The sequence below is a fragment of the Schistocerca nitens genome, chromosome 11 (assembly GCF_023898315.1).
Source record: "Schistocerca nitens isolate TAMUIC-IGC-003100 chromosome 11, iqSchNite1.1, whole genome shotgun sequence".
Classification (NCBI taxonomy): Eukaryota; Metazoa; Arthropoda; class Insecta; order Orthoptera; family Acrididae; genus Schistocerca; species Schistocerca nitens.
Window position 1 is genome coordinate 136,568,045 of NC_064624.1, and position 12,848 is coordinate 136,580,892.

The window sequence follows — 12,848 nt, forward strand, 5'->3', positions numbered from 1 at the left end:
ATTTTCGCATGTACCCTTGAATAACTGAATATTTGTGTATTTTCAAGCAAGTTGCTGATATATAAAAAGGTCCAGAACCAGCTACTTAAATTTAGTGCAGCAGAAATGGCAACTATGTGAGAATGTGTAGATTTCGGCCCACCAACCACTAATGGCTGCCGTTCAGCCCTGGTACTACTGATGCTAATGTGACAAAGTGCACCAAGGCCAATATTTTCCCATCAGCTCTTTTAAAAGTTATTTAAGTCTAAAGTTGTAAAGTCAATTTTAGTATTGGTGGTATTACAATTTCAACTTGCAATAAGCCATCAACATTGGAGGGGGAAAAAGGGCTAAAAGATGCTTTTGCAAGCCAATAACAGTAATAAACAGAATTAATGGGATCTTCCACTATTATAATCCTACCGTGTACATGTTTTATTCGGAGCATTACAGAAAACAGGATGTCACACATATGCAGACATAGAATAAGACTAAAATGGCAATGAATATTTTGGGACACTATGGCGATTTCTATAAATGGACAAGGGTAAACCTGTTGTGTGAATGGTCCCAATGTGGTTCATTGCACTGTGGTATTATGGATACATACATTTCTTTTCCTTCTCAGAGATTGGCAACTGATCTAGTAAGTGGTATTGAGATGAACTGACTTGAGGGGAAAGTTAGCCTGGGAGTTAGATTACCTGTCAAGACAAGAAAATTGTATATGTATGTAATCATCCCCATAACAGTAATTCTGCGTTTACTAGCACCTTTAAGTGAGGACCCAAACTGGAGCCAGAATCCTGTCATTTTGTTAAACTGTGAATTAGCAACAAATGGAGTTTCGTGCTGACCTGTCCATAGTGCAGCCAATTTCTGTAAAAATTCCGAGATGTACATTTAGTTATGGTGAAATACAATACCAACTGTGGTGTTGAAGTACTGGTAGACTTTCAGTACACAGTTTGTTCTAAACTTGTCTGATAGTGTTGCAGTATAAATAAATGTTCTTTTAGTCAGTTCAGTGTGGATGCTTTTGATGGACCTGTGAAAAACTTTTTTTAGTTTTGCATAAATCTAACCGATGAGTTGCTGAAAGAATGTACTGTTATACACTGCAGTAAATAGTGTAAGTAAACACTTTTCACACTCCAACTACCAGCCAGAGCCCAACAACAATAATAATGTAAGTGGTGAGTACATGAAGAAATTATTTACTACCAGGCAGCTGAGAGCCTAACATGGTAGACTAAGGGAGCATTAAGGATATCCAGCCGAGAATGGTATACAGGATCAAATTGCAGGTGCAGATGGGAAAAATAAAACAATGACTGTAATACACATATAAACTTTATTTTTATAACAAAAACATGTTAACTACAAATTTTGTGCTGTGATGAAAAGTAACAAAAGAGAAAGACAAAAACTAGTGTTGAACACAAACAGGGAAGAGACACCTTCTTAGCAACCGTCTTTATAAACAAGTTGGGACAGTCGATAAGAAAAACAGTACGGAAACGATCTTCCTCAGAATTTATTTAAAGCTGCAGTTTATGATTATGGAAATGAGATGAACCAGTCAGTTGGGACTGAATGAAGATGCACCCTCCTCTCCATTGCTGATCCAGTGCACGTGCCCCGTGGGAAACAATGCACTATAAAACTCTGGAATGACAGCAAACAAATGCCTACGAACAGCTCGACAATCAGACACATACAGTCTTTGCACGGCAGCCACAACTCTGCCCGAATCTGCGCGCGGTGGACACTACAGAAAGCTAGTCTGGTATTACTACAGTAGGAGAACTTCCAGAAACAACGCACTGTTCGCCATTTCTGTCACCGATGCAGTTCCCATAAGCTCACTCCTCGAGAAAAACTTAGTGCAGGGGCTGCAATTGTCACAGAAACTTGGAAACGAGCTGCTTAACTATTGTCACCACAGAAGGCGCCACGTAGTTCTCCCGACAGTTCACAGGCTACGGTAAGATCAACCCACTTATCATCAGTTTCTAAATGTTAGCAGTCTCGCCATTGTGCAGGTAAGAGACAGAGATGCTCAGTTTCTCTTAACGATCTGGGCAAGATCTCTACATGCATCAGCACATTTATGCCCAACCGAGATCTATGTAAAACAATGCTCACAAGGTTCCACTGTACCCACAACTTTTCTTGGAAACCAAATGTCCAAACCTTAGATGCTCCGATTTCCGAAGTCCACCAAGGAGATTCTGACTTATCTGAATATATCACTAATTACAGGGTGGTACAATTTTCCTAACACAAATGGCGAGACATGAACATTAGAAACACTAAATATAACACAAATAACACAAGTCACACAAACACAAGTAATTTTGCAGCTCTGTAAAACTGTCACAGTAGAACATTTGCACCTCCTGCGATGACACAAACAGGCGTCACACTGGAATTGATGAGACGATTGGCACAGATCCAAAGGCGGTGTCGTGGAGCACCAGGGTCACTGCCCTTTTACATCATGCCACCCATACCGCCCATGCCACCCATTCCTCCCATACCGCCCATGCCAGCTGGCGCCGTCTCCTCCTTGGGGATCTCCGTCACTACGGCCTCCGCTGTCGTTAACAGCGACGCGACCCCTGCAGCGTCTGTCAAGGCCGTTCGCACCACCTGCACGTACGGAAATTGAGCCATTACCAAAATTATATCCCTACAAATACATAAATGACTACAGACATAATAGCCTTTATTTCTCTGTAATGAACAAGATATTCATTAATCTTAAAACACTTGTTTGCAAATGATGCCATGTTTTACTGCCACATAAAATCAAAATATAAAAAAAACAATACAAAACTATTTAGGCAAGACATCTGCATAGTTAAAAAGTATCCGTGACAAAAAAGGGGCTAAAATTTTTTGTCACATTTTGACGCGACACTAAAGCACACAAAATTAAAGGTTCTCGATTCAAGCAAACACCCAGTAATTTGAATTATGAACAACTTAAACTGGAACCATCACTCACAATTTTAGGGGGAATGTTGACTAAATGACTGCACTTTATTGGCAGAAAACGCAACTATCCTACTAAAGATGCTGCTACACTGCTTGGTCCATCCTCTTCTGGATTACTGCTGCATGGCATGGTATGATATCCTTATCAGATAGGATTAATAGAGGACATCAAGAAGTTCAAAGAAAGGCAGTTTGTTCTGTATTATAGGAAAACTGGGGACATCGTCAGATTTGGTAAGTGAATGGGGATGGCAATCATTAATATAAAAGCGTTTATTGTTGTGCATAAAGTTACATTTGCCAACTTTCTCCACCTCCACTGCAGGGAGAGGTGACCTTTGTGATACAATACGACAAATCAGAGCTTTCGTGGAAAGATTTAGAGGTTCATTTTTTCTCCACATACTGAAGCAGTAGAGAAATAAAAGTGGTTGTATGTATACCCTGCCAAACACTTAAGCATAACTGCAGAGTAATCTTTCAGACACTGTTGAAAAAATTGGTGGGCACAATCAACCCACTGCTGCTTGTGGTCTTCTGGAAGCATTTGTGGGACTCACCACGCACACATCTTGTGATATCGTCAATTTTTTACATAAAATTGTCTCAACTGAGCTAGATGAAATCTCGGTAACCCGAAGAGCTATTTCTCAGATGGTGATCCTTTGATCATTAGTCTCTCAACCTTTTTGACAGTCTTGTCTGAAGTGGAAGGTCTTCAGCTCCAGCCTTCATTATGAATGCAAACAGCAGATAACTCCCTACACCATTTGCAGACATGTTTAAGAGCTACACACTTTAGTCAAATTTCGCACAATTGATGACGATTGGCTATGTGGACCACCAACCGTGTTTAAAAACCAAATAACTGCACAGATTTCAAACCTGATGGTAGCGGCAATCACAACTTCCTATGCAGATAGCTGATATGTGAACATTGCAACATCTGAAAGAAGTGGGGAAGGTTAGGATTTAGAATGGGGCAGCTGCTGTGCATGGGAATGTTGGCAAATTCTGCTTTGCAACTCCCTTGCAGACCCTTTTATACCAACTCTCTTACACCAATAAATTCCACTTTGGGAACATTACTTTTGGATCAATCTTCATACACTAACAAATTATCATGAACTGCATATAAACAACGCTGAATATAAATTGTGAATGAAATATACTGGAGGAATGAGTAAAAATTACCACACTGGCTGTGATTCACATTTTTAAGAAAACCTCTGAATGTATCAATATCTTTATTAACAGTACTTGAGAAATAGGCCATTGATTCAACTTGTGTCGGTATACTGTAGACTTTAAACATTAATGTTACAGCTTCCACTGTTCTTTTTCAGGACAGAGAAATTCAGAGCTGTGATTTGGGAGTGGGCAGCTTTGGAGGGTGAAATATAAATTCTGATTGACTGCCCCATGTTAACAAAATGTCTGATGTTTGTCAAATTTCCACAATGCACTTTTGGCGAGAAAGAGTTTTTATTGAATTTATTTCACTGTATCGTGAATTTCCAGAATTGTGAAAATTATAACTACATTCAAAAGGTTATATTAATAAACAAAATACACTGGCAATTACTAAAATAGTAGTGGTGGTGGTGTTTTGTATGGCCATAAATTACAAAGTAATACTATAAGAAGAAATTCCAATTTGATACACAACATGCAAATGGGAGTGCAATAAACTAAAAAATAAAAGTTCATGTATCATTGCACCAGCATCTTTTTTTCTTTTTTATAGACAGCGCTAGAGTCAATGCTAGATATGCTTGTCTGCATTGGTAGTCATTACCACTAGTCTCAAAATACGAGTATTTAACGATACAATATCCACAGCTGCTTCAAAAGTGAGGTTAAATCTGACAAACTTTTGTTGGTACACATATACACTTGTTTGACAAACCTGTTGACAGGAAACACTAAGTTTGACAAACTAGTTTTTTCATTTACAGTGTCTTTAGAGTTTGGAAAGGGAATTCGGTATCTCCCAAATAAGTTTCAGTTTTGGTGCTCCACTTTTGCACATTTTACAGTCTAGTATCTTCGCCTAAGAAAAGGACAATTTCTTTTTACTATTTGTCAAAGTTACTATGCTGCTTCAAATTGCATAAAACACTGCACATTATTTTAAAGAGCTTGCAGAGGTAAAAAAGCATTGTGTAAACTTTGCATATGGCTGATTTTAACTCACACATTGAAACATGTGAGATATAGAAAGATATTCAAGTTTTATTTAAAACTGAGAGCAGAACAGTATCTCCTTTCATTCTCGAGTAATTGATTTTTATATCAGACCAATGGTCACATCCAATACACCCATTTCCACATCTGCAAATCTGAAATTACATGGTCATAACAAAGCGCATATATGGTGGGGAATTGTGGAGCAAGACGTGTATACATGCCCACAGCAGCGAAAGGGTTAATAGTAGTACTGTAGCTGCAGATGGGAGCTCGCCTGTGTCCCAGTCTCCTCCTGAACCATCAATTAGTTGAGACACATTCACTCGTACACTGAATTTGTGTGTAGGACTTAAAGCTGCACTCTTTCACTTGCCGAGACTGCAGTAGTCTAGCCTACAGTGCTGTTCACTTCATCTCGCACCTGGAATGAAAACTGAGGGTAACTGTCCAGCAGCTCAAACTGACAGCTGTACCCAAGGTGCGCTAATGACAAATTCATTCTCGAATATTTTCCTCTATTCCCAGACAGACAGATTAGTAACAATAGATAATTGCAAACTGCACTGGATTCCATTAGAGAAACATTCCACGACTGACATGAAAAATGTTATGTAAATTTACCATAGTAAATACAAAACTACCATGTGCAACAAAACACTGCAATCTGTTAGTACACAAAGAAGGAAATTGCACAGACATATGAGAGAGACAATGTATCACTCACCTTTGTGGGATCAATAATGCCTCTGTCAATCAAGTTAACGTACTCATTGTTCAAAGCATCATAACCCATGTCTCCCGTGGCATCTTCCACTTTCGAGACGACGACCGAAGCATCCACTCCAGCATTCTTTGCAATTTGCATGCACGGCATACGCAGGGCTTTCTTCACTATTTCAATTCCTGTTTGAAAACAATAACACTCATTGAGATGCTTGGTTATGTCACTTTCCATGATTACAGTAAAACCTCAATAATTTGGGCAGATTTTCCACTGCAAAGTGAAATGCCACATTATTGTACCAATCATCATTTTTGCTTAGCTCATACGCTGCAAAATGCTGAAAGCACCCCTTCCCTTCCCATGCACATTACCTGTGACTGATAAACAGCATACAAATCTTGTTGGTCACAAGCATGCAACACAGTCAAAGTCCATTTTGTTTGCTTGCTGAAGCTCTCAGGCCAAGTTGTATCAAATTCTGTCTCTGTGGCTGCTTAAAATGGGATTAAAGTTTTTTACAGTACAATACAGCAACCACGATGAATGTCAAGAACAAATATAAACCATTTCATTTAGACGATACAATAAGAGTGCTTGGTAATATCCGAGCCAGTTCTCCTGTTATGAAAGTTGTTTTAATTGCCATGTTGACTTTTTACAACATTAACAAAACCTCACTAAACTTTGGAGTTTGTGCTGAAATAAGACAAACTAGCTAGAAAATGAAGATAACAGACAATCATACACGATGCTGTGTACAGTTGGTACAATGTTCTGTAAGAGGAGTCTGACTGCAGGCTGTGGAAGAAAGATTTGCAGATAAATTAGGCCAAAGTTTTCAAGGCTACTATTGGACACCTGTTCAAATACTGTAATCAGTTCAGTGTCTGAGCTCAAAGTGTGTAGGGATGCGTAGTAAATAACTGAAGACTATTTAAGAAGAGAGATTTTTCTTTGGCACAGATCTACAACACACACAAAACTGGCTCGTTTTCACCTCTGCAACTAATAGGGTGACAGGAAAGACAATTCAGCACCTAAATGTAAAGCAAGCAATGAATCTTGTCTTGTGCACTAGTACTGATGACACACACTGTTTAAAATCACTTAATTGGGAAATCTGTAACTCAGGGACAACCTAAAATATTATGAAGCATCTCCCAGTCATCTACAAATCTACCAGAAAAGCTCAGGTTACCGAACAGTTATTCAGAAACCAGAAGCCCTCAGCCCTCGACTGTTCAACTTTGAGGTCCCTAGTCCACTGTGGCACATTTCTCTTCGTAGGAAACAGGTAGACGAGCAGCGACCTATAGGATGCAGTGCAGAAAAGGAAAGGAACTGGTGAGAGAAAATGGAAGAACATAGGCTGCTCTACCTGGCACCACCTATCATCACTGTGGCAGACTCAGACTGTATATTCTGACTGGTTCAAGGAAGACTTTAGTCAACATATACTATGATATAACTCAAAATTCTTTTCAGGCAGTTTAGTACTATATTCTGCTGACCTCTAGTTTATATATATTTCATTTAACCAATACATATCCTGTTATATACTCTTATTTATAGTCCAAGATAATTCTTATAGAAATTATTTCCATAATCTGCACTGGGACTTGCCCCCATTAGCGAGGTTTCACTGTAAACTGTAGCTCGACAAAATTTCTCAGGTATGATAGTGCCCGAGGAAGTATACTGTATAATCTTTTTTCAGTTAAATACAAGCAGCTTAGAAATGCTGGTATTGAAGCAATGAATAATTTAACCTTTAATCCTATGTTTCACCCATGAAACATGCATTCACAGTATCTTACACCTAACAACTGCATGAATCGGTAATGAGCAGAGTCTTACACAATGGTCCTCTAACCAGGCTATTTTACCGTTGGAAGAGTAAGTGTAAAGTAACTTGTTAAACTTCTATTCCCTGTGGCAAAAATTAACAGAAGATTTAATTTGGTTTCTAAATTCTCTAACTGAAACTACAAACCAATTTTTCTTTAACAGTAATGGAAGCTATACTAAAATCACAAACTTTTTTTAAACCCTGAATGAAAATAAAATATAATTATGTAAAAAATTACACCACTGCACGGTGTCTCCTGGAACAAATGTTTCTAAGGAAGTTCATGAATTGTCTCGAGTGTTCTGATATGCACAAATTATAGAAGCACAAAGCTTCAGATTTTTTAATTTCGTTGGTCTGAACTCTCCTTCATTACGAACACATTGTAGGTGTAGCCCAAAAAGGACTACGGGTGGCAGTTACACTTCCTGCCCTCTGCTGGTAACTAAGAGGACTACACAAGGAAGGGTCTCCACAGTGTAATACCACATAGCATTTCAATTCTGAAATATGTGTACTCCACAGCAATTCGTATGTTGCCACGTGGCTAGTCCTGTACCTCTTCTGTCTGCTACCTGTATCTTTGTTGGCCCATTGCTCATGCTCTACGTAGTTACGAGATGGCAAATTTTGATGAGGGTGATGTTTTTAACGCTCTGGAGAATGCTGAACACAACTGTTCTTTCATTAATTAGAGAATTCTCTTGTGGCACAAGGCAACATGCATTCTTCTCAGTTTCTTGGAATGAATATACCAAGGGGTTGACATTTTACTGAAAATATACCACCTACATATCACTGCACCCAATACACATTTGCAAACGGATTCGATATCAGAGGCGGGAAAACAAACTGAAAATATATGTCTTGATGGTATCCAAATTGTGATTTAGCTCTCTGTATGCTTGAGTGCTCCCAAAAATAACACCCTTACAAATTATGGGTATGAAACGTGTGCATTCTTTTAAATTTGGAATAAAAACGCAATTCACTAAAACTTTTTGTATATCTGCGAATTTTTATCTCTTGTAATAAGACTCACAAAACACCACACAAATTTATTGTGTTCACAATTATGAAGCAATGGATTTTGAAAATCTTAAAAACAGTGGTCCAGCTGCCCCATCCATGGTGATTGAGGCCAGTGTTTAATGGGTTCCTAAATATTTCAGGACAGAAACAATGAACACAAAAGTAAAGCAATGAACCACATGTGCACTGTAAGATTTTTTTAGACAAAGAACAAACACCACCTGCATTCACGATCATATCTGAAAACTGTGATCCAGAAACATGAATAAACTAAACAAGGCATATTAGCAGAGTTGCCACAAGTTTCCCCAAGTGAAATTCCCAGATATTTCCCTGATTTCCAGACAACTTTTAGTATTTTTCCCCGGGAAAATTTTGAGATCAAGGGGAAAAAAAAGTAAAAGGGTAAGGTAAGGACTTCCATATTAATCCCCTATTCTATTCTCTTTTGTGGTACAAAAACAACTAGGGTCATACGCACCCATGCCAAAACTGAAACATGAAGACAAAGAGAGGAGTTCAAAACTACTACATGTCAAACCCCAACAATGGAAGAAGACACAAAATTGTTAAGGCTTTCGTGGCCACTTATTGACAAACTGCCTATTGGCTTCTGTCTCGGGTTCTTTGGCCGACGTTCATCTAATGATTTTTCTGACGTGGCTGCCACTCGTGCTGGCAAAACGTCAGAAAAATCATTAGATGAACGTCGGCCGAGGAACCCGAGACAGAAGCCAATAGGCAGTTTGTCGAAGTGAAGACAGCTAGAAAACAAGGACAACAGAGAGAAAGGTCTATAAAATAGACCATAGAAAAATGGAAGTCCAGACTAAAAATTAAATGGCCTTCACCCTATTGCTACAATGGGTAAAGAGAAACGCGGTCAACAGCTTATGCGTTTGCTAAAACGGCCGATAACTCAGACAGCACTCTCAAACGTGAACGTAACTGGTGAAAAAAGAGCATTCTACCAGGAAATGGTCGAAAGTTAAAATTTGGGAGCAAAGTGCACAAAGTGCCTGGGGAGCAAACTGCACAAAGTGCTTGGGGAGCACCACTTAAATGGCGACGGCTAAAAAGGCAGTGCCCCATACGCAACCTAGTTAAGATGACCTCACATTGAGGGAGGGGGCGAGAGGCGGTCATCCCAGCTGCTGGGAGAAGCTTAATAACCCGGGGCTTATTCACATGAAGGGAGGACCACCTTTTGACAAATTGCAACACAGAGATCATCGAAGGGAGTGTAAGAATTAGTGGGCTGAAGTACGAGGACTGCAGCCTTGGCAGCAGCGCGAGCAGCCATGTTTCCTGTCAGAGCGGCATGACCAGGAACCCACAAACATCACAGTGGTTCCATCAAGAAGCTTGCTGGACCCACTGCACTAACAGATGGTTTACAGTGCACAGTGACTTTGAAGGATGCTGAGAGTCTGAGCAGATGACAACTGAGAAACTTGTGTCACCGGATGTACTCCGTGGCTTGACACAGAGCAAAGAGCTCTGCCATAAATACTGAGCAGTGTGCGGGAAGCCGATACCAAAAAACGTCGGCACCAACGACAAAAGCACATCAGACACCACAATCAGTCAGAGCCATCAGTGTACAAAAAGTTACTATTGCGAAATTCCGTGTGAAGGCTGTGAAACTGAAGGTGATAGGAAGTGAATAAAGGCCAAAGTGAACACAGGCTGTAGCACAAAGCCAAGGTGGTGAAGGTTCCACACCCACCAGGAAGTTGCAGGAGCAAGAGCTGAAAGCAAACTCCAGGAAGTAACAGAGAAGAGGGACACACCCCATACTGGCGATCAAAGGAGTCACTGAAGGAGGAGGTGTAGGATAGGTGGCCACGCATGGCAGACAAACGGCATACCTGCTGAACAGGAAGTCATGGCTGTAGGACAGCAGTAGTTTAGTTTGGCAGTTTCTGCATACAGACTCTCAACTGGATTAGTGTAAAAGGTGCCAGTGGCCAAACGAATGCCAAGATGATGGATAATATTGAGAAGACATAAGAGGGACGGACGTGCAGATGCATAAACAAAGCACCCATAGTCTAGTTTCCAAAGGACAAGGGACCGGTACAAGATGTGGACGGTGGTTCGATGTACAATCCAGGAAGTACTGTTGTGGACACACAGGGCATTGAGGGACTGCATACAGTGGGCTGCCAGGTAAGACATGTGGGAGGACCAAGAGAGTTTCCTATCGAGCAGGAGCCCCAGGAATTTCGTAGTTTCAACGAATGGAAGAGCAACAGGCGCAAGATAGAGAGATGATGGGAGAAATCAATTGTGCTGCCAGAAGTTCATGCGAACAGTTTTGCCAGTGGAAAAACAAAAGCCACTGTTCATGCTCCACGAGTAAAGACATTCGAGACATTGCTGAAGACTCCACTCAATCAGACAGGTGTATGAATAACTGCAATAATGGGCAAAATCATCAACAAAAAGGGAGCCGGAGATGCCCGGCGGGAGACAAGCCATTAGAGAGTTAATGGCGGTAGCAAAGAAGAAGACACTCAGGACTGAACCCTGAGGCACACTGTTTTCCTGGATAAAGGTGTCTGACAAGGCAGAACCACACGTACTTTCAAACCTCAGTCTTTTAAAAACTCGGCAAGGAAATGGGGAAGTGGCCACGAAAGCCCCACGTGTAGAGAGTATCGAGGATACAAGTCCTCTAGCAGGTGTCGCACGCTTTCTCCAAATTTAAAAACGTGTCCAGTCTGGGATTTCCGCAGAAAACCATTTGTGACATGGGTGGACAAAGTGACAAGATGGTCAACTGCTGAACCGTGAGCTCAAAATCCACACCGTGCAGTGATTAGTAAATTGCGAGACTCGAGCCACAGTACCAGCTGGGTATGACTCATATGTTCCATCACCTTGCTAAAACCGCTGGTGAGAGAGATGGAGTAGTAGCTAGAAGGAAACTGTTTGTCCTTACCGGGCTTGGTTGGCTTCACACCAGCGTCTGGGAAACTTGCCCTCTGCCCAGATGCGGTTGTACGTATTAAGCAGAAAGTGCTTGCCCACAAGAGAAAGGTACTACAACATTTGAATGTTAATGGCATCTGTCCCTGGGGCAGAGGATCTGGATGAAGTGCGAGCACGATCTAGCTCCCTCACAGTAAATGTGGCACTGTAACACTCACAATTCCGAGAAGAGAATGGTATCGCCCGAGCCTCCTCCACTAGTTTCCAATGGAGGAAGGCAGTGTGATAGTGGGAGGAACTCGAAATTTCTGCAAAATGGCAACCCAAGGTGTTGGAGATAGCACTAAGGTCCATTATATCATCTGCCAGTCAGGCCGGAAACCAGGGAATGGATCTCGATCCCAGAGAGCCATTGGAGGTTAGTCCACATGACAGAAGAGGGAATGGAACCGTTAAAAGAACTAGTGAATGAAATCCAGCTAGCTTTTTTTGTTATTCTGGAGAAAGTGACGGACACTGTGCACACTTTTGTTTATAACGAATGCAGTTTGCCACCATAGGATGACTGTTAAAAATGTGGAGAGCACGTCTCCGTGCACTAATTGCGTTGCGGCACGCCTCAGTCCACCACGGGACTGAGACATGACGTGGTAAAGAGGAAGTGCTAGGAATGGAACATTGTGCGGCGGTAAGGATAATGTTTGTAAGATATTCCGCCTGGTCATCAGAACTGGGGTAGCCGTGTTTGTAGAAGGTCGCTAGATAGGAGTAAAGCCTCCAGTCAGCCTTAGTAAGCTGCGATTTGGGTGGGCAGAGGTGGGGTAGGAGTCAGCAAATTGACATGACACACCACTCAAGACGATGGGGCAGTGCAGAAGATGTCCACACGGGAATAGGTGTGCGAGGAGTCTGAAAGGAATGTGGGTACTCCTGTGTTAAGGCAGAAAACGTTTAGTTGATTAAAGAAGGTCAGCCAAGAGGGCACCGCTCTGACAGGTTCTGGGAGAAGCTCAAATGGGACAGTGGGCAGCAGAAACGCGTGAGGTAGCTGCCCAATAAGCTGGAGGAAGTCGGCCCTGGAGACAACGAATGACGGAGGGATGTAAATGGTACAAAGGGAAAAGGTCAAGT

The 12,848-nt window shown here is 41.2% G+C and overlaps 1 protein-coding gene across 1 annotated transcript in view; it reads right to left on the reverse strand.

Annotated features, from left to right (window-relative positions):
- Positions 1 to 1,317: 1,317 nt before the first annotated feature.
- Positions 1,318 to 12,848, reverse strand: part of LOC126213582 (heat shock protein 60A) — a 72,562-nt gene continuing 61,031 nt past the window's right edge. The window contains exons 10-11 of the mRNA XM_049941431.1: positions 5,900 to 6,078; positions 1,318 to 2,637 (exon numbers count right to left, since the gene is read on the reverse strand). Coding sequence (XP_049797388.1) covers positions 2,479 to 2,637; positions 5,900 to 6,078 — 338 coding nt within the window. The 3' untranslated portion in view covers positions 1,318 to 2,478. The remainder of the gene's footprint in view (positions 2,638 to 5,899; positions 6,079 to 12,848) is intronic.